The sequence below is a fragment of the Cherax quadricarinatus genome, chromosome 55 (genome assembly GCF_038502225.1).
Source record: "Cherax quadricarinatus isolate ZL_2023a chromosome 55, ASM3850222v1, whole genome shotgun sequence".
Taxonomy (NCBI): Eukaryota; Metazoa; Arthropoda; class Malacostraca; order Decapoda; family Parastacidae; genus Cherax; species Cherax quadricarinatus.
The window spans coordinates 13,168,989-13,194,531 of NC_091346.1; the positions used below are offsets into that span (position 1 = coordinate 13,168,989).

The following is a 25,543-nucleotide window of genomic DNA, read 5'->3' on the forward strand; positions in this document are numbered from 1 at the left end:
TGAAAGCTGGCTGCCTTGGATCAAACGTGTAGCTCATGCTACACGCTAAGGTATTGGTCCAGTGTGGGTAGATTGGTAAAGCACTGCGTACCTTGTCCTAAGGTTCGTAGGTTCGAGTCTCCTTCAGCCAGAGATCAGTGTTTGTGTATATTTCGCATGCTCTCGCGAATTCCTTGCATTGTTCAAATCTCTAGTAAGGCTGATGCATGCAGGGGATGAGATGAAAAGCTGTAAGCCTACTCCCTGAAAGTTGGCTGCCTTGGATCAAACGTGTAGACGCCAAGGTATTGGTCCAGTGTGGGTAGATTGGTAAAGCACTGCGTACCTTGTCCTAAGGTTCGTAGGTTCGAGTCTCCTTCAGCCAGAGATCAGTGTTTGTGTATATTTCGCATGCTCTCGCGAATTCCTTGCATTGTTCAAATCTCTAGTAAGGCTGATGCATGCAGGGGATGAGATGAAAAGCTGTAAGCCTTCTCCCTGAAAGCTGGCTGCCTTGGATCAAACGTGTAGCTCATGCTACACGCCAAGGTATTGGTCCAGTGTGGGTAGATTGGTAAAGCACTGCGTACCTTGTCCTAAGGTTCGTAGGTTCGAGTCTCCTTCAGCCAGAGATCAGTGTTTGTGTATATTTCGCATGCTCTCGCGAATTCCTTGCATTGTTCAAATCTCTAGTAAGGCTGATGCATGCAGGGGATGAGATGAAAAGCTGTAAGCCTTCTCCCTGAAAGCTGGCTGCCTTGGATCAAACGTGTAGCTCACGCTACACGCCAAGGTATTGGTCCAGTGTGGGTAGATTGGTAAAGCACTGCGTACCTTGTCCTAAGGTTCGTAGGTTCGAGTCTCCTTCAGCCAGAGATCAGTGTTTGTGTATATTTCGCATGCTCTCGCGAATTCCTTGCATTGTTCAAATCTCTAGTAAGGCTGATGCATGCAGGGGATGAGATGAAAAGCTGTAAGCCTTCTCCCTGAAAGCTGGCTGCCTTGGATCAAACGTGTAGCTCATGCTACACGCCAAGGTATTGGTCCAGTGTGGGTAGATTGGTAAAGCACTGCGTACCTTGTCCTAAGGTTCGTAGGTTCGAGTCTCCTTCAGCCAGAGATCAGTGTTTGTGTATATTTCGCATGCTCTCGCGAATTCCTTGCATTGTTCAAATCTCTAGTAAGGCTGATGCATGCAGGGGATGAGATGAAAAGCTGTAAGCCTTCTCCCTGAAAGTTGGCTGCCTTGGATCAAACGTGTAGCTCATGCTACACGCTAAGGTATTGGTCCAGTGTGGGTAGATTGGTAAAGCACTGCGTACCTTGTCCTAAGGTTCGTAGGTTCGAGTCTCCTTCAGCCAGAGATCAGTGTTTGTGTATATTTCGCATGCTCTCGCGAATTCCTTGCATTGTTCAAATCTCTAGTAAGGCTGATGCATGCAGGGGATGAGATGAAAAGCTGTAAGCCTACTCCCTGAAAGCTGGCTGCCTTGGATCAAACGTGTAGACGCCAAGGTATTGGTCCAGTGTGGGTAGATTGGTAAAGCACTGCGTACCTTGTCCTAAGGTTCGTAGGTTCGAGTCTCCTTCAGCCAGAGATCAGTGTTTGTGCATATTTCGCATGCTCTCGCGAATTCCTTGCATTGTTCAAATCTCTAGTAAGGCTGATGCATGCAGGGGATGAGATGAAAAGCTGTAAGCCTTCTCCCTGAAAGCTGGCTGCCTTGGATCAAACGTGTAGCTCATGCTACACGCCAAGGTATTGGTCCAGTGTGGGTAGATTGGTAAAGCACTGCGTACCTTGTCCTAAGGTTCGTAGGTTCGAGTCTCCTTCAGCCAGAGATCAGTGTTTGTGTATATTTCGCATGCTCTCGCGAATTCCTTGCATTGTTCAAATCTCTAGTAAGGCTGATGCATGCAGGGGATGAGATGAAAAGCTGTAAGCCTTCTCCCTGAGAGCTGGCTGCCTTGGATCAAACGTGTAGCTCACGCTACACGCCAAGGTATTGGTCCAGTGTGGGTAGATTGGTAAAGCACTGCGTACCTTGTCCTAAGGTTCGTAGGTTCGAGTCTCCTTCAGCCAGAGATCAGTGTTTGTGTATATTTCGCATGCTCTCGCGAATTCCTTGCATTGTTCAAATCTCTAGTAAGGCTGATGCATGCAGGGGATGAGATGAAAAGCTGTAAGCCTTCTCCCTGAAAGCTGGCTGCCTTGGATCAAACGTGTAGCTCATGCTACACGCCAAGGTATTGGTCCAGTGTGGGTAGATTGGTAAAGCACTGCGTACCTTGTCCTAAGGTTCGTAGGTTCGAGTCTCCTTCAGCCAGAGATCAGTGTTTGTGTATATTTCGCATGCTCTCGCGAATTCCTTGCATTGTTCAAATCTCTAGTAAGGCTGATGCATGCAGGGGATGAGATGAAAAGCTGTAAGCCTTCTCCCTGAAAGCTGGCTGCCTTGGATCAAACGTGTAGCTCATGCTACACGCTAAGGTATTGGTCCAGTGTTGGTAGATTGGTAAAGCACTGCGTACCTTGTCCTAAGGTTCGTAGGTTCGAGTCTCCTTCAGCCAGAGATCAGTGTTTGTGTATATTTCGCATGCTCTCGCGAATTCCTTGCATTGTTCAAATCTCTAGTAAGGCTGATGCATGCAGGGGATGAGATGAAAAGCTGTAAGCCTACTCCCTGAAAGCTGGCTGCCTTGGATCAAACGTGTAGACGCCAAGGTATTGGTCCAGTGTGGGTAGATTGGTAAAGCACTGCGTACCTTGTCCTAAGGTTCGTAGGTTCGAGTCTCCTTCAGCCAGAGATCAGTGTTTGTGCATATTTCGCATGCTCTCGCGAATTCCTTGCATTGTTCAAATCCCTAGTAAGGCTGATGCATGCAGGGGATGAGATGAAAAGCTGTAAGCCTTCTCCCTGAAAGCTGGCTGCCTTGGATCAAACGTGTAGCTCATGCTACACGCCAAGGTATTGGTCCAGTGTGGGTAGATTGGTAAAGCACTGCGTACCTTGTCCTAAGGTTCGTAGGTTCGAGTCTCCTTCAGCCAGAGATCAGTGTTTGTGTATATTTCGCATGCTCTCGCGAATTCCTTGCATTGTTCAAATCTCTAGTAAGGCTGATGCATGCAGGGGATGAGATGAAAAGCTGTAAGCCTTCTCCCTGAAAGCTGGCTGCCTTGGATCAAACGTGTAGCTCATGCTACACGCCAAGGTATTGGTCCAGTGTGGGTAGATTGGTAAAGCACTGCGTACCTTGTCCTAAGGTTCGTAGGTTCGAGTCTCCTTCAGCCAGAGATCAGTGTTTGTGTATATTTCGCATGCTCTCGCGAATTCCTTGCATTGTTCAAATCTCTAGTAAGGCTGATGCATGCATTGGATGAGATGAAAAGCTGCAAGCCTTCTCCCTGAAAGCTGGCTGCCTTGGATCAAACGTGTAGCTCACGCTACACGCCAAGGTATTGGTCCAGTGTGGGTAGATTGGTAAAGCACTGCGTACCTTGCCCTAAGGTTCGTAGGTTCGAGTCTCCTTCAGCCAGAGATCAGTGTTTGTGTATATTTCGCATGCTCTCGCGAATTCCTTGCATATATATATATATATATGTATATATATATATATATATATATATATATATATATATATATATATATACAAATAAACGCAGATGGGCGACCTTCACTATGCAGGACAAGCCACACTTCTCAGTGCGTCATCAGGAGCTGTGCAATCTTGCAAGTGAGAAACAAAAGCAGGGAGTAGCGTAGGTGTCACTGGCCATGGTTACCCTTAGACTGGGTTAGTGGTCGGTACCAACCCCACGTTACCATCATCTCCCTACAACCCATATGTTGTAGGAGGGTTTCTGAGATGTCAAGAAGGAAATTATAAGATATGAAATGCCAGCCCTAAGCTTTTTCTATTCGTTTATAACAGGTCATGTTGTTTGAGAAAGTAAGTTTCTCGTTAGCTACTGTAGACATGGATAGCTATTATTCTGTGTGACCTTTTCAAATAATGAAAGAAAGGAATACAATGTGTTCTTTGTCCGTTTATATGTTCTTCTGGATTCTCGAATGTTCCACCGATGTTCTCAGACGTATCTCTTCCTAAATATTGTCTATTATTTTCTCAGTGGCTGTTAATGTTCCATACATGGGGACTTCTATGCCTATCCAATAATATTTCTATGATCTAAATTCTACTAATACCCTTTAACCTTTCCTTATGTTATCTTGTGTGATTGTCACTGTATGGTACATTAACAGCTACAGGCGTTATATAACCATCAAAACTGACGTGTTGTGAAGTTTTGGTACGTAGACACTGGACGGGCGTCACCAATACATCAACCCACCTGGCATAATGAACAATCCTATGATTTTGTATAGCATTGTTGTTTAAGATTGTGTACAATGGACTCTACTAAATAATGAACAGTCCTATAATTTTGTGTAGCATTGTTGTTTAAGATTATGTACAATGTACTCTACTAAATAATGAACAGTCCTATGATTTTGTGTAGAATTGTTGTTTAAGATTATGTACAGTGGACTCTACTAAATAATGAACAGTCCTATAATTTTGTGTAGCATTGTTGTTTAAGATTATGTACAATGTACTCTACTAAATAATGAACAGTCCTATGATTTTGTGTAGAATTGTTGTTTAAGATTATGTACAATGTACTCTACTAAATAACTATCGAGCTTGAATAACCCATAATTTGAGCTGTATACTGTATTCCTTTCATGTTTTAAGAGGGAAGATTCAATTATGTTTCTTTCCATGACAGAACTGTTTGGTACTATAATCTGGGCAGTGGGTGATTACATGCACTAACGTGGTTAATGATATCGTTCGATTCCTGCCCTGTCCTGACTGAGTATTTATGATAGGCAATTCTGCTTTCCAGAAATTTACATGTTTGACCGATATATGAGAGAGGACACTGAGTGCATGGGACCTTGTAAACCCCACCAACTTTGTTGGAGGGTGTGTTTTTAATCAGCGTTTGTTTCACTCTCCCCGTGTTTTTGAAAGCAAGGTTTATATTGATCTTTTTAAATGCCTCACGCAGGCAAGCCAGGTTCTCATTGTATGGTAAAACTAGTACGTTTTTCCTGGCCATCATTTCTTGAGGTTCAGTCCTGTAGAAAGTCTTTTTTGCTGACACTGGTGCCTTCTGATTTCTTCCTCTAGGTACTCTGGAATGCAGATGCACAATGCTCTCAAGAACATTGTAAAGAACACACTCCTTCTTACCCTGGTTTCGTGGTTGGAATAGTAGTGAATGTATGACGACATATTGGTGGACTTCCCATAGACTGTGAAATTCCTATCGACCCGATGGATTAAAACATCTGGGAACGGCAAAGTTTTATTTATTTCATGTTCTGTGGTGAACTTAATGGAAGGTACTAAGCCATTGAGACTGGGAAGAAACTCATTCATGCAGTGATCATTAGGCCACAGGCAAAGAACATCATCTACGTATCTGAACCAACTGACTTTATTTAGAAGAACGTGTTTAAGAAGTATGGTCTCTTACAATTCCATATATAGGTTGCTGAGTGTCTACGTACCAAAACTTCACAACGTCCTCAGTTTTGATGGTTACATAACGCTTGTAGCTGTTAATGTACCATACAGTGACAATCACACAAGGTAATGTAAGGAACGGTTAAAAGGTATTAGTAGAATTTAGACCATAGAAATATTATTGGATAGCCATAGAAGTCCCCATGTATGGCCTATTAACACCCACTGAAAAAATAGTAGACAATATTTAGGAAGAGATACTTCTGAGTACATGGGTAGAACATTCCAGTACCCCAGAGCAGGATATTTAAACGGACAAAGAACATATTGTATTCCTTTCTTTCATTATTTGAAAAGGTCACACAGAATAATAGCTATCCATGTCTGCAGTAGCTAACAAGAAACTTATTTTCTCAAACAACATGACCTATTATAAACGATTAGAAAAAGCTTAGGGCTGGCTCTTCATATCTTATAATTTCCTACTTGACATCTCAGAAACCTTCCTACCCCATATGGGTGGTAGGGGGATAATGTAGGGTGGGGTTGGCACCGACCACCTACCCAGTCTAAGAGTAACCTTGCCGGTGACACCTACGCTACTCTGAGACTTCTCTTCCTGATTTGGTTGATCCCTTGCAAGATTGCACAGCTCCTGATGACGCACTGAGAAGTGTGAAAGTATTTTAGCTAAAGATTTCCATCCCCCCGTGTGGGAGAGGAATAAATGGGATTAGGTCAGGGGTTTCAAATAGAGTTAGAGCTAAAGAAGGAGTAGCAATAATGTTGAAGGATAAGCTATGGCAGGAAAAGAGGGACTATAAATGTATTAATTCAAGAATTATGTGGAGTAAAACAAAGGTTGGATGTGAGAAGTGGGTTATAGTAAGCGTATATGCACCTGGAGAAGAGGGAAGTGTAGAAAAGAGAGAGAGATTTTGGGAAATGTTGAGTGAATGCGTGGGGAGTTTTGAACCAAGTGTGAGAGTGATGGTGGTTGGGGATTTCAATGCTAAGGTGGGCAAAAATGTTGTGGAGGGAGTAGTAGGTAAATTTGGGGTGCCAGGGGTAAATGAAAATGGGGAGCCTTTAATTGAGCTATGTGTAGAAAGAGGTTTGGTAATAAGTAATACATATTTTATGAAGAAGTGGATAAATAAATATACAAGGTATGATATAGCAACTAATGAAAGTAGTTTGTTAGATTATGTATTGGTGGATAAAAGGTTGATGGGTAGGCTCCAGGATGTACACTTTTATAGAGGGACAACTGACATATCAAATCATTATTTAATTGTAGCTTCAGTTCGAGTAAGAGGTAGATGAGAAAAGAGGAAAATGGCAACAACAAGTAAGAGGAAGGTGAAAGTGTATAATCTATGGGAGGAGGAAGTTCGGGTGAGATATAAGCAACCATTGGCAGAAAGGTGGGCTGGTGCAAATATGAGTAGGGGGGGAGGGTTGAAGAGTGTTTGAATAATTTTTAAAAATGCAGTATTAGAATATGGGGCAGAAGCTTGTGGTTATAGGAGGGTGGGTGCAGAAGGAAACAGGAGTGATTGGTGGATTGATGAAGTAAAGGGTGTGATAAGAGAGAAAAAGTTAGCTGATGAGAGGTTTTTACAAAACAGAAGTGTTATAAGAAGAGTAGAGCATATGGAGATTAAAGTTAAGACACTTGTGCAACATCTGGTTATCTTTATTGTAAACGTTTCGCCATCCAGTGGCTTTATCAACACAAATTCTTGGACATAATTAGAAAACAGAAAAACTATATACAAAAGATGAGGTAATCAGTCCCTCAGCCTAGGAGGTGGTGTTTACAACACCGTGGTGGTAAACACCAGGTGGTTGTAAACACCACCTCCTAGGCTGAGGGACTGATTACCTCATCTTTTGTATATAGTTCTTCTGTTTTCTAATTATGTCCAAGAATTTGTATTGATAAAGCCACTGGATGGCGAAACGTTTACAATAAAGATAACCAGATGTTGCACAAGTGTCTTAACTTTCATCTTGTCGGTATTGTATACCTGTCTTGCACATATGGAGATTAAAAGAAAGGTGAAGAGAGTGGTGAGAGAGTGCTAAAGGAGAGCAGATGATAGAGTGGGAGAGGCACTGTCAAGAAATTTTGATGAAAATAAGAAAAATTTTTGGAGTGAGTTAAACAAGTTAAGAAAGCCTATTGAACGAATGGATTTGTCAGATAAAAACAGAATAGGGGAGTTAGTAGATGGGCAGATGGAGGTATTGGGTAGATGGCGAGAATATTTTGAGGAACTTCTAAATGTCGACGAAGAAAGGGAGGCGGTAATTTCATGCACAGGCCAGGGATGTATACCATCTTTTAGGAGTGAAGAAGAACAGGATGTGAGTATGGGGGAGGTGCATGAGGCATTACGTAAAGCAGCTGGAACTGACAGGATCATGACAGAAATGTTAAAAGCAGGGGGGAATATAGTGTTGGAGTGGTTTGTATTTTTGTTTAATAAATATATGAAAGAGGGGAAGGTACCTAGGGATTGGCGGAGTGCATGTATAGTCCCTTTATATAAAGGGAAGGGGAACAAAAGAGATTGTAAAAATTATAGAGGAATAAGGTTACTGAGTATACCAGGAAAAGTGTACGGTATGGTTATAATTGAAAGAATTAGAGGTAAGACAGAATGTAGGATGGCGGATTAGCAAGTAGGTTTTAGAGTGGCTAGGGGATGTGTAGCTCAAGTGTTTACATTGAAACATATATATATATATATATATATATATATATATATATATATATATATATATATATATATATATATATATATATATAATATATATATATATATATATATATATATATATATATATATATATATATATATATATATATATATATATGAACAGTATTTAGATAAAGGTAGGGAAGTTTTTATTGCATTTTTGGATTTAGAAAAGGCATGTGATAGAGTGGATAGGGGAGCAATGCGGCAGATGCTGCAAGTATATGGAATAGGTGGTAAGTTACTCAATGCCATAAAGAGGTTTTTATGAGGATAGTGAGGCTCAGGTTAGGGTGTGAAGAAGAGAGGGAAACTACTTCCCGGTAAAAGTAGGTCTTAGACAGGGATGTATAATGTCACCATGGTTGTTTAATATATTTATAGATGTGGTTGTAAGAGAAGTAAATGCTAGGTTGTTCGGGAGAGGGGTGAGATTAAATTATGGGGAAAGAAATACAAAATGGGATTTGACACAGTTGCTTTTTGCTGATGATACCTCACTCACCTAACTCACACATAATCACTGTTTTTGCAGAGATGCTCAGAATGCAACAGTTTAGAAGCATATACATATAAAGATACACGACATATCCTTCCATACCGCTAATATCCCGAACCCCTCCTTTAGAGTGCAGGCATTGTACTTCCCATTTCCAGGACTCAAGTCTGGATATATAAAAATAACCGGTTTCCCTGAATCCCTTATCTAAATGTTACCCTGCTCACACTCCAACAGACCCTCAGGTCCCAAATACCATTCGTCTCCATTCGCTCCTATCGAACACACTCATGCACACCTGCTGGAAGTCCAAGCCCCTCGCCCACAAAACTCCCTTACCCCTTCCTTCCAACCTTTTCGAGGACGACCCATACCCTGCCTTCCTTCCCCTACAGATTTATACGCTCTCCGTGTCATTCTACTTTGATTCATTTTCTCTAAATGACCAAGCCACCTCAACAACCCATCTTCAGCCCTCTGACTAATACTTTTATTAACTCCACACCCTCTCCTAATTTCCACACTCCGAATTTTCTGCATAATATTTACACCTCACATTGTCCTTAGACAGGACATCTCCACTGCCTCCAACCACCTCCTCGCTGCTGCATTCACAACCCAAGCTTCACACCCATATAAGAGTGTTGGTACTACTATACTTTCATACATTGCCTTCTTTGCCTCCATAGATTGCGTTTTTTGTCTCCACGTATACCTCAATGCACCACTCACCTATTTTCCCTCATCAATTCTATGATTAACCTCATCCTTCATAAATCCATCTGCCGACACGTGAAAACATTCACTTCTTCCATACTCATCCTCCCCAATTTGATATCCAATTTTTCTTTATCTAAATCATTTGATACCCTTATCAAGTTTCTCTTTTCTATGTTTACTTTCAACTTTCTACCTTTACACACACTCCCAAACTCATCCACTAAGCTTTGCAATTTTTCTTAGAATCTTCCATAAGCACAGCATCATCAGCAAAAAGCAACTCTGTCAATTCCCATTTTGTATTTAATTCCCAATAATTTAATCCCACCCATCTCCTGAACACACTAGCATTTACTTCTCTTACAACCCCATCTATAAATATTTTAAACAACCATGGTGACATTACACATCCCTGTCTTAGACCTACTTTTACTGGGAAGTAGTCTCCCTCTCTGCTACACACCCTAACCTGAACCTCACTATCCTCATTAAAATTCTTTACAGCATTTAGTAACTTACCACCTATTCCACATACTTGCAACATATGCCACATTGCTCCCCTATCCACTCTATCATATGCCTTTTCTAAATCCAAAAATGCAATAAAATCTTCCCTACCTTTATCTAAATACTGTTCATATACATATCCCCTACCCACTCTGAAATCTCCTTGCTCATCCGCAATCCTACATTCTGTCTTAACTCTAATTCTTTCAATTATAACCCTACCATACACTTTTCCTGGTATACTCAGCAAACTTATTCCTCTATAATTTTTGCAATCTCTTTTGTCCCCTTTCCCTTTATATAAATGGACTATACATGCTCTATGCCAATTCATAGGTACCTTCCCCTCTTTCATACATTTATTAAACAAAAATGCCAATCACTCCAACACTATATTCCTCCCTGCTTTTAACATTTCTGTCCTGATCCCGTCAGTTCCAGCTGCTTTACCCCCTTTTCATTCTACGTAATGCCTCACACACCTCCACCACACTCACATCCTGTTTTTCTTCACTCCTAAAAGATTGTATATCTCCCTGGTTAGTGCATGAAATTACCGCTTCCCTTTCTTCGTCGACATTTAAAAGTTCCTCAAAATATTTTCGCCACCTTCCCAAAACCTCCATCTCCCCATCTACTAACTCCCCTACTCTGTTTTTAACTGACAAATCCATTCGTTCTCTAGGCTTTTTTAACTTGTTTAATTCACTCCAAAATTTTTTCTTATTTTCATTAAAATTTCTTGACAGTGCCTCTCCCACTCTATCATCTGCTCTCCTTTAGCACTCTCTCACCACTCTCTTCACATTTCTTTTACTCTTCATATACTCTACTCTTCTTATAACACTTATGCTTTGTAAAAACCTCTCATAAGCTAACTTTTTCTATTTTATTACACCCTTTACTTCTTCATTCGACCAATTACTCCTCTTTCCTGCTGCAGCCACCCTCCTACAACTACAAACTTCTGCCCCACATTCTAGTACTGCATTTTTAAAACTATTCCAACCTTCTTCAAGCCCCCCACTAATCATACTTGCACCAGCCCACCTTTATGCCAATAGCTGCTTATATGCCACCCGATCTTCCTCTTCCCTTAGTTTATACACTTTCACCTCCCTCTTACTTGTTGTTGCCATTTTCCTCTTTTCCAGTCTACCTCTTTTCTCCTTTGTATGGACTGATGAAGCCACTGTGTGGCGAAACGTTTCCTCATTAAAGATACCTAAGTGTTTCACAAGTGTCTAATTTATCAAGGTGATGCGTACATTGTGCTGTCTCTGGAGGCGGTACAAGGTTCGTAGTGTCGAGTCCTGGCCTGCCGCAGTTTGGTATATGTTTTAAAATCACTTGTTTCATGATTTCATTGCTATATAGACTGCTTGTTGAGGCGGGTATTCAAACAGGATGAGGCTGAAATTAATCCTTTAGATACCACTGCCACGAGTGTCCTCGGGCCAAGGCAAACACAATAGCTACATGATGTGTGCTTGGTTCCTGTAGGATCAGTGGCGTAGTGGCAAGGTGATGCATTTATATATATATATATATATATATATATATATATATATATATATATATATATATACATATATATATATATATATATATATACATATATATATATACACATATATATATATATATATACATATATATATATATATATATATATACATATATATATATACACATATATATATATATATATATATATCTACATGTATATATATATATACATATATATATATATATATATATATATATATATAAGAAACAAGTCGGCCGTCTCCCACCGAGGCAGTGTGACCCAAAAAGAAAGAAAATCCCCCAAAAGAAAATACTTTTCGTCATTCAACACTTTCATCTCTCTCACACATAATCACTGATTTTGCAGAGGCGCTCAGAACACAACAGTTTAGAAGTATATACGTATAAAGATACACAACATATCCCTCCAAACTGCCAATATCCCAAACCCCTCCTTTAGAGTGCAGGCATTGTACTTCCCATTTCCAGGACTCAAGTCAGGTTATATAAAAATAACCAGTTTCCCTGAATCCCTTAACTAAATATTACCCTGCTCACACTCCAACAGATCGTCAGGTCCCAAATGCCATTCGTCTCCATTCACTCCTCTAGAACACGCTCATGCACGCCTGCTTTAAGTCCAAGCCCATCGCCCACAAAACCTCCCTTACCCCTTCCTTCCAACCTTTTCGAGGACGACCCATACCCCAGGTTCCTTCCCCTACAGATTTATACGCTCTCCATGTCATTCTACTTTGATCCATTCACTCTAAATGACCAAACCACCTCAACAACCCCTCTTTAGCCCTCTGACTAATACTTTTATTAACTCCACACCTTATATATATATATATATATATATATATATATATATATATATATATATATACATTATATATATATGTGTGTGTGTGTGTGTGTGTGTGTGTGTGTGTGTGTATGTGTGTGTGTATGTATGTGTATGTGTATGTGTGTGTGTGTGTGTGTGTGTGTGTGTGTGTGTGTGTGTGTGTGTGTGTGTGTGTGTGTGTGTGTATGTGTGTGTATGTGTGTGTGTGTGTGTGTGTGTGTGTGTGTGTGTGTGTGTATGTGTGTGTGTGTGTGTGTGTGTGTGTGTGTGTGTGTGTACTCACCTATTTGTACTCACCTATTTGTGGTTGCAGGGGTCGAGTCGCAGCTCCTGGCCCCGCCTCTTCGCTGATTGCTACTAGGTCCTCTCTCTCCCTGCCCCATGAGCTCTATCATACCTCGCCTTAAAACTATGTATGGTTCCTGCCTCCACCACATCACTTTCTAGGCTATTCCATGGCCTGACTACTCTATGACTGAAGAAATACTTCCTAACATCCCTTTGATTCATCTGAGTCTTCAACTTCCAATTGTGACCTCTTGTGTCTGTGTCCCATCTCTGGAACATCCCGTCTTTGTCCACCTCGTCTATTCCGCGCAGTATTTTATATGTCGTTATCATGTCTCCCCTGACCCTCCTGGCCTCCAGTGTCGTCAGGCCGATTTCCCTCAACCTTTCTTCATAGGACAATCCCCGTAGCTCTGGGACTAGTCTTGTTGCAAACCTTTGCACTTTCTCTAATTTCTTGACGTGCTTGACTAGGTGTGGATTCCAAACTGGTGCTGCATACTCCAGTATGGGCCTGACGTAGATGGTGTACAGAGTCTTAAACGAATCCTTACTGAGGTATCGGAACGCTATCCGTAGGTTTGCCAGGCGCCCGTATGCTGCAGCAGTTATCTGATTGATGTGCGCCTCAGGAGATATGCTCGGTGTTATACTCACCCCCAGATCTTTTTCCTTTAGTGAGGTTTGCAGTCTTTGGCCATCTAAACTATATTGTGTCTGCGGTCTTCTTTGCCCTTCCCCAATCTTCATGACTTTGCATTTGGCAGGGTTAAATTCTAGGAGCCAGTTGCTGGACCAGGCTTGTAGCCTGTCCAGATCTCTTTGTAGTCCTGCCTGATCCTCGTCCGATTCGATTCTTCTCATTAACTTCACATCGTCTGCAAACAAGGACACTTCTGAGTCTATCCCTTCCGTTATGTCGTTCACGTATACCAAGAACAGCACAGGTCCTAGGACTGACCCCTGTGGAACCCCGCTTGTCACAGGCGCCCACTCTGACACCTCGTCGCGTACCATGACTCGTTGTTTCCTCCCTGTCAGATATTCTCTGATCCATTGCAGTGCCTTTCCTGTTATGTGTGCCTGGTCCTCTAGCTTTTGCAGTAACCTCTTGTGAGGAACTGTGTCGAAAGCCTTCTTGCAGTCCAAAAATACGCAGTCGATCCACCCCTTTCTCTCTTGTCTTACTTCTGTCACCTTGTCATAAAACTCTAGTAGGTTTGTGACACGGTTTGAAACCGTGCTGGTTGTCAATTATACACTTGTTTCTTTCCAGGTGCCCCACCACTCTCCTCCTGATGATCTTCTCCATGACCTTGCATACTATACACGTTAGAGATACAGGTCTGTAGTTTAGTGCCTCATGTCTGTCTCCCTTTTTAAAAATTGGGACTACATTTGCCATTTTCCATACCTCAGGGAGTTGCCCAGTTTCAAATGATGTGTTGAAGATCTTTGTTAATGGCTCACACAATATCTCTGCTCCCTCTTTAAGGACCCATGGAGAGATGTTGTCTGGTCCCACCGCCTTTGAGGTGTCAAGTTCGCATAGCAGCTTCTTCACCTCCTCCTTGGTTATATGTACCTCATCCAGCACTTGCTGGTGTGCCCCCCTGTTCTGATTTCTTGGAGTCCTACTGGTTTCCACTGTAAATACCTCTTTAAATCTTGTGTTGAGCTCCTGACATACCTCTCGGTCGTTTCTTGTGAATTCCCCATCACCCTTCCTCAGTCTGATTACCTGGTCCTTGACTGTTGTTTTCCTCCTGATGTGGCTGTACAACAGCTTCGGGTCAGTCTTTACTTTTGATGCTATGTCATTTTCATATTGTCTCTGAGCCTCCCTTCTTATCTGTGCATATTCGTTTCTGGCTCTTCGGCTGATTTCTTTATTTTCCTGAGTTCTCTGTCTTCTGTACCTTTTCCATTCTCTATTACACCTAGTTTTTGCCTCCCTACACCTTTGGGTGAACCAAGGACTCGTTCTGTTCTTCCCATTATTTCTGTTTCCCTTGGGAACAAACCTCTCCTCTGCCTCCTTGCATTTTGTTGCTACATAGTCCATCATTTCTTGTACTGGTTTTCCTGTCAGTTCCCTCTCCCACTGAATGTCTTGAAGGAAGTTCCTCATGCCTGAGTAGTTCCCCCTTTTGTAGTTTGGTTTTTCCCAGCCTATTCCTGCTACTCTCTCCACTTGGAGCTCAACTATGTAGTCGAAGCACAGAACCACATGATCACTAGCTCCCAGGGGCCTTTCATACATGATACCCTCGATGTCCGAACTACTCATGGTGAATACAAGGTCCAACCTTGCTGGTTCATCCTCTCCTCTCTCTCTGGTAGTGTCTCTAACATGTTGATGCATGAGGTTCTCCAGTACCACATCCATCATCTTGGCTCTCCATGTTTCGGGACCCCCATGGGGCTCCAGGTTTTCCCAGTCAATCTCCTTGTGATTGAAATCACCCATAACTAGTAACTTTGCTCCCCCCATGTGTGCTCTCCTGGCCACCTCGGCTAGTGTGTTGATCATTGCTCTGTTGCTCTCATCGTATTCTTCTCTTGGCCTCCTGCAGTTCTGTGGTGGGTTGTACATTACTGCAATTATCACCTTATGTCCCTCAGACTGGATTGTTCCTACTAAGTAGTCCCTTTCGCCCATGCCATCCATTCCTTCCATTTTCTCAAAACCCCACTGGTTTTTAATGAGCAGTGCAACTCCTCCTCCCCCTCTCCTCCCTCTGTCTTTCCTGAAGATTTGATATCCGGATGGAAAGATTGAATCTGTTATTATTCTGGTGAGTTTTGTTTCTGTGAGTGCTATTATGTCTGGGGATGTCTCTTTGATTCTTTCGTGCCACTCCTCATAGAGACCAGGGAGACCTGGTAAGGAACTATGGGTTGTTGCTGTGGGGGTGAAGTTTGTAATGTAGTGGGTGGGGGCATTGGATGTGGCATGGGTGTTTTGATTTAGAGTGTTTGGTTGCACTGGGGTTGACCTGGTTGGGAGGCTTCTATAGAAAGTTGTGAGGGAGGCTGTATTAGATCTTCTTCCTGGGTCTGGGATCTCCTGTCTGTCTTCTCCATCCCCTCTCTTTCCTCCTTTCGCCTTTGTACCATCTCTCTCAGTTTCTCCCTTTCTTCTTGTGTTCTGTCGCGGTCGTGTGTGTGTGTGTGTGTGTGTGTGTGTGTGTGTGTGTGTGTGTGTGTGTGTTTACATTTACAGCTGATTACTACTTTAAATAAACCGACCACTCCTGCAACCCAACTGTCCACAAATTCAACCAACTTCTACAACTCAAATTACCCGCTACAACGCAGTTAACTTTAATAATCTGAGTGATCACTTCTCAACTACAGTATCTCCTACTCCATCCCAACTTACCCTTCCAACCAAACTGACTACTAGTTTAGCTCAACTAACCTTTGCTCCAACCCACGTGAACAAACAGTCGACTCAGGTGATCACTACTTTGACCAGATCCGGGACATCTCCAACCCAATCATTCCACTACTCACTCCCAAGGATGTTTTTGATAACATTTGTATCACCATTTTTATTGTTTTGTTGCAGACACTCAATGGAAGCCAGTTAGTGCTAAGCTTTGAGCTATAATATTCACTTATAAATACGGGTGTAGTACCAGCGACATAACACACGGTAAAGTCTTCTCGTCGTCCCTAGACACGAAGAAGTGCATTTCAGGTACTTCGGTAGGGAAGTAGCACCTATTGAGACCTTCTCGTCATTGCTGAACACAATTACTAAGACCCCTGTCAGCTCTGTATGACATTCAGGGACGTAATGATCCTGTTCGTCTTCATTACAGGTACTGTGATACAGACTTAAAATCTTGTCAGTTCTTTATTACTTTCATGGACTTTCTTTCTCTTCATTACAGGTACTGCGGTACGGACATACAACCAGGTCAGGTGTTCACGTCACCCCAGAGTACAATGATGCTCTTCTTCTCCACCACTACTAATTTTTACACCGGATGGTCTGCAAATGTGTCCTTCATACCGATTACAGGATGCACGTAAGTTAGAAAAGAACCTGCATAGACATGTTGGAGAATATCTGGGTGTAGACTCGTGAAAGTGTATCTGGGAAATAAGAGTCTTTCAAGAGTGCCCTGGTGTGGACTGGTGGTAATGTCTCTGGGGGTTGACAGGTGAGGAATGTCTGGGGTTTGACGATGGGGGTGTGTCTGGGGGTTTACAGGTAGGAGTTTATAGGTAGGTGTGTCTGGGACTAGACAGATGGAAGTGTGACTCAGGCGGGAGTGTGTCTAGGAGTAAACAGGTGAAAGTGTGTGAATGTAAACAGGAGAAACTGTGTCTAGGTGAACAGAGAAAAATATGAGCAGCTGTGAAGAAAGGAAGTGTGTCTGTGTTAACAGAGGTGAGAGATTGCCTCGTTAGGAAATATTAGAAATATTAATATCTTAAGTGATATTTTTATTCGATTTTTCAGGACAACGGCCTCAACAACTACCACAAGCACACCAACCACAACAAAAACTACCACAAAGTTAACTACCACCAGCACACCAACTACAACAACCACTTCCTCTACTAAAACTACCATAACCACTACCACCACAACCACTTCTCCTGGTATTCCCACCTGTAATATAACCAGTGTTGGTGGATGCTTCCGGTGGACATCGCCTTACTTTGGCATAAAAAATTACACTAATAACTTCAATTGCTCAGTAATCGCACAATCGGTGAGTAGATCATATTATATATATATATATATATATATATATATATATATATATATATATATATATATATATATATATATATATATATATATATATATATATATATATATATATATATATATATATATATATATATATATATATATATATATATATATATATATATATATATATATATATATATATATATATATATATATATATATATATATATATATATATATATATGTGTGTGTGTATATATATTTCCCAGTAAAAGTAGGCCTTAGACAAGGATGTGTGATGTCACCGTGGTTGTTTAATATATTTATAGATGGGGTTGTAAGAGAAGTAAATGCTAGGGTCACAGTTGCTCTTTGCTGATGACACTGTGCTCTTGGGAGATTCTGAAGAGAAGTTGCAGAGGTTGGTGGATGAATTTGGTAGGGTATGCAAAAGAAGAAAATTAAAAGTGAATACAGGAAAGAATAAGGTTATGAGGATAACAAAAAGATTAGGTGATGAAAGATTGGATATCAGATTGGAGGAAGAGAGTATGGAGGAGGTGAATGTATTCAGATATTTGGGAGTGGACGTGTCAGCGGATGGGTCTATGAAAGATGAGGTGAATCATAGAATTGATGAGGGGAAAAGGGTGAGCGGTGCACTTAGGAGTCTGTGGAGACAAAGAACTTTGTCCTTGGAGGCAAAGAGGGGAATGTATGAGAGTATAGTTTTACCAACGCTCTTATATGGGTGTGAAGCATGGGTGATGAATGTTGCAGCGAGGAGAAGGCTGGAGGCAGTGGAGATGTCATGTCTGAGGGCAATGTGTGGTGTGAATATAATGCAGAGAATTCGTAGTTTGGAAGTTAGGAGGAGGTGTGGGATTACCAAAACTGTTGTCCAGAGAGCTGAGGAAGGGTTGTTGAGGTGGTTCGGACATGTAGAGAGAATGGAGCGAGACAGAGTGACTTCAAGAGTGTATCAGTCTGTAGTGGAAGGACGGCGGGGTAGGGGTCGGCCTAGGGAAGGTTGGAGGGAGGGGGTAAAGGAGGTTTTGTGTGCGAGGGGCTTGGACTTCCAGCGGGCATGCGTGAGCATGTTTGATAGGAGTGAATGGAGACAAATGTTTTTTAATACTTGACGTGGTGTTGGAGTGTGAGCAAAGTAACATTTATGAAGGGATTCAGGGAAACCGGCAGGCCGGACTTGAGTCCTGGAGATGGGAAGTACAGTGCCTGCACTCTGAAGGAGGGGTGTTAACGTTGCAGTTTAAAAACTGTAGTGTAGAGCACCCTTCTGGCAAGACAGTGATGGAGTGAATGATGGTGAAAGTATTTCTTTTTCGGGCCACCCTGCCTTGGTGGGAATCGGCCAGTATGTTAATAATATATATATATATATATATATATATATATATATATATATATATATATATATATATATATATATATATATATATATATATATATATATATATATATATATATATGTCGTGCCGAATAGGCAGAACTTGCGATCTTGGCTTAAATAGCAACGCTCATCTTGCCATACAGGACAAGTGAAAATTTGTGTATGCAATAATTTCGCCAAAATCATTCTGTACGTAACAAAAAAAATATATTTGAGCGAAAATTTGTGTATGCAATAATTTCGCGAAAATCATTCTGTGTTTGTTTAGTATTAAATTATTGTAAACAAATCTAAAATATATTTAGTTGGGTTAGGCTAAAATAAATTGTTCTTGTTATAATAAGGTTAGGTAAGTTTTCTAAGATTCTTCTGATGCAAAATTGTAAATTTTTACATTAACATTAATAAAAAATATATATCTTTAAACGTATAAGAGAAAATTTTCGAAAGGACTTAATTTTAAATGAGTTCTTGCTAATTGACCAGTTTTACATATTCGGCACGACGATATATATATTGCATACATATAATTTTCACTTGTCCTATATGGCAAGATGAGCGTTGCTATTATAAGCCAAGATATATATATATATATATATATATATATATATATATATATATATATATATATATATATATATATATATATATATATATATATATATATATATATATATATATATAATGTAAGGCAGCTGGGATTGATGGGATTAAGACAGAAATGTTAAAAGCAGGTAGAGATATAGGTTGGAAGTGGTAGGTGCTTTTATTTAATAAATGTATTGAAGAGGGTAAGGTATCTAGGGATTGGCACAGAACATTCCTGGATGCAACCCGGAGGGCATTCCAGGGATCAACACCCCCGTGGCCCGGTCCATGACCAGGCCTCCTGGTGGATCAGGGCCTGATCAATGAGGCTGTTACTGCTGGCCTCACGTAGTCCAACACACGAACCACAGCCCCGGTGATCTGGTACTGACTTTAGGTATCTGTCCAGCTCCTTCTTGAAGACAACGAAGGGTCTATTGGTAATTCCTCTTATGGCTGATGGGAGGCTGTTGAACAGTCTTGGGCCCCGGACACTTATTGTATTTCCTCTTAGTGTATCAGTGGTGCCCCAACTTTTCACTGGGGGTATGTTGCATCGCCTGCCAAGTCTTTTCCTTTTGTAGGGAGTGATTTCTGTGTGGAGATTAGGGACTAGTCCTTCCAGAATCTTCCAGGTGTAGACTATGATATATATCTCTCGCCTTCACTCCAGTGAGTACAAGTCAAGTGCTTCCAGGCGTTCCCAGTAGTTAAGGTGTTTGATGGAACTTATTCGTTCAATAAAGGTTCTCTGTACATTCTCTACGTCTGCAATTTCACCTGCCTTCAATGGGGATGTTAATGTACAGCAGTATTCCAGCCCAGAGAGAACAAGTGATTTATAAAGGATCATCATTAACTTGGCATCTCTTGTATCTAACGTTCTCATTAACCATATATCAGTTTCCTTGCAGATGATAGTGGCAGTGTTGTGGTTCTTGAAGGTGAGATCTTCGGACATTATCACCCCCAGGTCCTTCATATTGCTTTTCCGATCTATTGTGTGATTTGAGTTTGTAGTATACTCAGTTCTAGGTAATATTTCCTCCAGTTCTCCATAACGGAGTAGATGGAATTTGTTTTCATTGAACATCATATTGATCTCCGTTGCCCATTGGAAAACTTGATTTATATCTTTTTGGAGATTTGCCGTGTCCGCAATAGATGACACTCTCAGGCAGATCCTAGTATCGTCTGCAAAAGTTGATAAGGTGCTATGAGAATGAGTAACAGGACAGGGGCGAGTACTTTGCCTTGTGGAACAGAGCTTTCACTATGGCAGCTTCCGATTTAACTCTGTTTACCACTACTCTTTATGTTCGATTGAGTAGAAAGTTGAAGATCCATCTGTCTACTTCGCCAGATATCCAGTTAGCACGCATTTTGTGTGCTATTACACCATGATCGCACTTATCAAAAGCTTTTGTATGCATAATTCCTTTGTATAAAGGCAAAGGGGACAAAAGAGAATGCAAAAATTATTGAGGAATAAGTCCGTTGAATATACCTGGTAAAGTGTATGGTAGAGTTATTATTAAAAGAATTAAGAGTAAGACGGAGAGTAGGAAAGCAGATGAACAAGGAGGCTTTAGCAAAGTAGAGTGTGGGTAGATCAAGTATTTACAGTGAAACATATAGGTGAACAATATTTAGGTGATGGTGAAAAGGTTTGCGTGGCATTTATGGCTTTGGAAAAGGAATATGGCAAGGTGGACAGGGGGGCAATGTGGCAGATGTTGCAAATGTATGGAATAGGAGGTAGGTTACTGAAAGCAGTGAAGAGGTTTCACGAGGATAACGAGGTTCAGGTTAGAGTATGTAGGAGAGAGGGACATTATTTCCCCGCAAAAGTTCGCCTTAGACAAGGATGTGTGATGTCACCGTGGTTATTCAATATATTTATTGATGGGGTTGTAAGAGAAGTGAATGCGCGGTTGTTGACAACAGGTGTGGGGTTAAAAGATAAAGAATCTAAAATAAAGTGGGAGTTGCCACAGTTACTCTTTGTTGATGACACTGCTTTTTTGAGATTCTGAAGAGAGGTTGAAGAGGTTGGTGGATGAGTTTAGTAGGGAATGTAAAGGAAGAAGATTAAAAGTGAATATTGGAAAGACTAAGGTGATGAGGATAACAAAAAAATTAGGTGACGAATGACTGGATATCAGATTGGAGGGTCAAAGTATGGAGAAGGTGAATGTATTCTGATATTTAGAGTGAATGTGTCAGCAAATGGGTCTATGAAAGATGTGGTGAATCATAGAATTGATGAGGGGAAAAAGTAACTGGTGCACTTAGGAGTCTCTGGAGATAAAGAACGTCCGTGGAAGCGAAGAGGAGAATGTATTAGAGTATACATGTAGTTATACCAACGCTGTAGTATGTGTGTGAAACATGGGTGGTAAATGTTGCATCAAGGAGAAAACTGGAGGCAGTTTTCTGAGAGCAATGTTTGGTGTGAAAATAATGCAGAGAATTCGTAGTTTGGAAATTAGGAGGAGATGTGGGATTATGAAAACTATTACCCAAAGGGTTGAGGAATTGGTTGTTGAGGTGGTTCGGATAGAACCACCTCAACAAAATAGAATGAGTTCGAGAGAGTATAAATCTGTAGTGGAGGGAAGGCGGGGTAGGGGTCGGCCGAGGAAAGGTTGGAGGGATGGAGTAAAGGAGCTTTAGTGTCTGAAGGGGTTGGACTTTCAGCATACATGGACGAGCGTGTTAGGTAGGAGTGAAGGGAAACAAGTAGCTTTTAGGACTTGATGTACTGTTGGAGTGTAAGCAAGGCAACATTTACGAAGGACTTCAGGGAAACTGGAGAAGGAAATACAGTGCCTGCACTCTGAAGGAGGGTTGTTAATGTTGCAGTTTTATAACTGTAGCGTAAACGCGCCTCTGGCAAAGCAGTGATGGAGTGAATGATGAAAATTTTTCTTTTTCGGTGAATGAAAATTCACTACCTTTGTAGGACTGAATTTTTTCTTACCATTAGGCATGCTAAAACAACATGGGATCGTTTCCCTGGCTAGTCGCACTGCTGTTATTGTTTAAATTTTACTCATTTGTGGTTACAATACTATATATACTACTTGTGGAGGCTAGCACAACAAACGGAAATATGCTCTGAGGCACCTACAGCATCGTATATCCTTAGATCACAGTACAACATACAGTTCTGCTGGGTGCATGATTCTTGTATGATTGGATGGTCCCATGGGTTAGTGAATCGTGGAATTTTCACTCATCGTGAGGTGGGCTAAAACAACAAGGATTCGATCCCCCAGCTAGTCGCAGTGTTGTTATCTATTGAATACCACTCGTTCGTGGTTACAATGCTATATATACTTCTTGTGGAGGCTAGTTCACCAAACGAAAAGTAGAATAAAATTAGCTCTGAGGCACCCACACCATCATGTGCCTCGGATAACGGTACAACACCTAGCTCTGCTGAGTGTGTGATTCTTTTATGATTGTATTTTATTAAGAAACTTCAGTATCATACTTCAGCATCGGACCGAAACGTCGTCGTTAGCTTCTCTCTTTTATGTGTGAGTTATTTGTATATCGTTCCAGTCACGGTATTGTGCCTTTTTTGTTATTTAACATCAGTTAAATAACACATCTTCATTAATAACTTGTTGCCTCTGGTTAGGATAGGTAAGATAAATATATGCATATATATGCTTAACAATTCACAAACAGTGGAAATTATTTACAAACACTCTTTCTACGTCCACAACAAACATTCAAACTCTGTATCAAAGTCCACAGAACTTTACCACAGAGCCAGACCCCAGATAAGTATGGGCGACTACACGAAACTAGACGATGTTTCCCCATACCTCAGGGCACTAGGTTTGTTTTCTAAGTTATTTCATCAAATCCTGCCACATGCAGTGGACAATGAAAGAGATTAAAAATGCTTAACAGTTTGGAAACAGGCGCCATAATTATCTGGGGTCTGGCTCCATTGTAAAGTACCGTGGACTCGGTTACAGAGTTTGCACGTTCGAGTCCTGATGTGGATGTAGAGACAAAAGCAAAATTCCAGGCGCTTTCGTGACTTCTCAAATTATCAAGGGACTATAAACAGAGAGAGAGAGAGGGAGAGACAGAGAGAGAGAGGGAGAGAGAGAGAGTAACCAAAAAAAAAAAAGTTTTTAATAACACTTCAACTAGCCGAGGATTCGAACTCATGTTGTTTTAGCCCACCTCATGAAGAGCAAAAATTCCTTGACGCTCTAACCTATGGTACTATACATTCCTACAAGAATCACGCACCCAGCAGAGCTAGGTGCTGCACTGTGATCTGAGAACATTTGATGGTGTGGGTCCTTCACAGCTAATTTCATCCTTCTGACCGTTTGGTGTACTAGCCTCTGTCTTTTCAGAGGCGCGCTTACAAGACAGTTATAAGACTGTAACATTAAATCCCCTCCTTCAATGTGCAGACACTGTACTTCCCTTTTCCAGGACTAAAGGCCGGCCTGCCGATTTTCCTGAATCCCTTCATAAATGTTATCTTGCTCACTCTCCAACAGCACGTCAAGTCCTAAAACCCATTTGTCTCTATGCACTCCTATCACACATGCTGGAAGTCCAAGCCTCTCGCACATAAAACCTTCTTTACCCCCTCCCTCCAACCTTTCCTAGGTCGATCCCTACCCCGTCTTACCTCCACTACAGATTTAAACACTCTCGAAGTCATTGTATTTCCCTCCACCGTCTCTACATGTCAAAACCACATCAACACCCCTTCCTCAGCCCTCTGGTAATCCCGCCTTTAATCCTAATTTAGAAACTGCAATTTCTCCACATTATATTCACACCACACACTGCCCTCAGAAATATCATATCCACTGCCTCCAGCCTTTTCCTTGTTGCAACATTCACCACCCATGTTTCACTCCCATATAAGAGCAGTGGAATAACTGTACTCTTATACATTTCCCTTTTTGCTTCCATGGACAGAGTTCTTTTTCTCCACAGACTCCCCAATGCATCACTCACCATCCCCCCATCAATTCTGTGATTCACTTCATCTTTCTTAGACCCATCTGCTGACATTTCTACTCCTAAATATATATATATATATATATATATATATATATATATATATATATATATATATATATATATATATATATATATATATATATATATATATATATAGATATATATATGCAATAACATCAGAGTAAACAGGTGATTTCAGAATATGCAAAACAACCACTCTGAAAGAATAGAGAAATTCCAAGCTCTTTCGTGGCTACTCACATTATCAAGGAACTATGAAAGTAAAGCATCCAAGGAAGGTATATAAGGGGTCTGGCCAACACCTCACTATCAGATCCCACAACGGTTAAACACCTGACATGCACCGGCCCAACTGGACAGGTCCTTTGCACAACCACCAACAAACTATTCTACCCAAGAAAATTTTTTAAATTATTATTTGTCCAGTGTATTATTAAATTCTTCCCAAATTCTATTAATTATAAATGGATCTAATTTATATAAACCAAAGGAAATATTCATATTATTGCCAAACTGCTTTTTATGAAACAAGATTCAATTATATTCCTGTCGACCATGGACTTGCTTGATACTACTTTCTCAACTTAAGATTAAAACAACATAAATATAGCATTAGAACTGGACAAGATTTCAATGCTCTATTTATTCATGTAAGAGATTTTAACCATCCAATTGATTTTCAAAAAGTTGAGAAAGTAGTATCAAGCAAGTCCATGGTCGACAGGAATATGATTGAATCTTGTTTCATAAAAAGCAGTTTTGACAATAATATGAATATTTCCTTTGGTTTATATAAATTAGATCCATTTATAATTAATAGAATTTGGGAACAATTTAATAATACACTGGACAAATAATAATTTAAAAAATTTTCTTGGGTAGAATAGTTTGTTGGTTGTTGTGCAAAGACCTGTCCAGTTGGGCCGGCGCGTGTCAGGTGTTTAACCGTTGTGGGATCTGATAGTGAGGTGTTGGCCAGACCCCTCATATACCTTCCTTGGATGCTTTACTTTCATAGTTCCTTGATAAAGTGAGTAGCCACGAAAGCGCTTGGAATTTCTCTAATCTTTCAGAGTGATTGTTTGGCATATATATATATATATATATATATATA

The 25,543-nt window shown here is 40.8% G+C and overlaps 1 protein-coding gene across 1 annotated transcript in view; it reads left to right on the forward strand.

Annotated features, from left to right (window-relative positions):
- LOC138850959 (uncharacterized) overlaps positions 1 to 25,543 on the forward strand; it is a 96,714-nt gene that overhangs the window by 22,726 nt on the left and 48,445 nt on the right. Inside the window, exons 4-5 of the mRNA XM_070096831.1 lie at positions 16,582 to 16,719; positions 17,157 to 17,412. Coding sequence (XP_069952932.1) covers positions 16,582 to 16,719; positions 17,157 to 17,412 — 394 coding nt within the window. The remainder of the gene's footprint in view (positions 1 to 16,581; positions 16,720 to 17,156; positions 17,413 to 25,543) is intronic.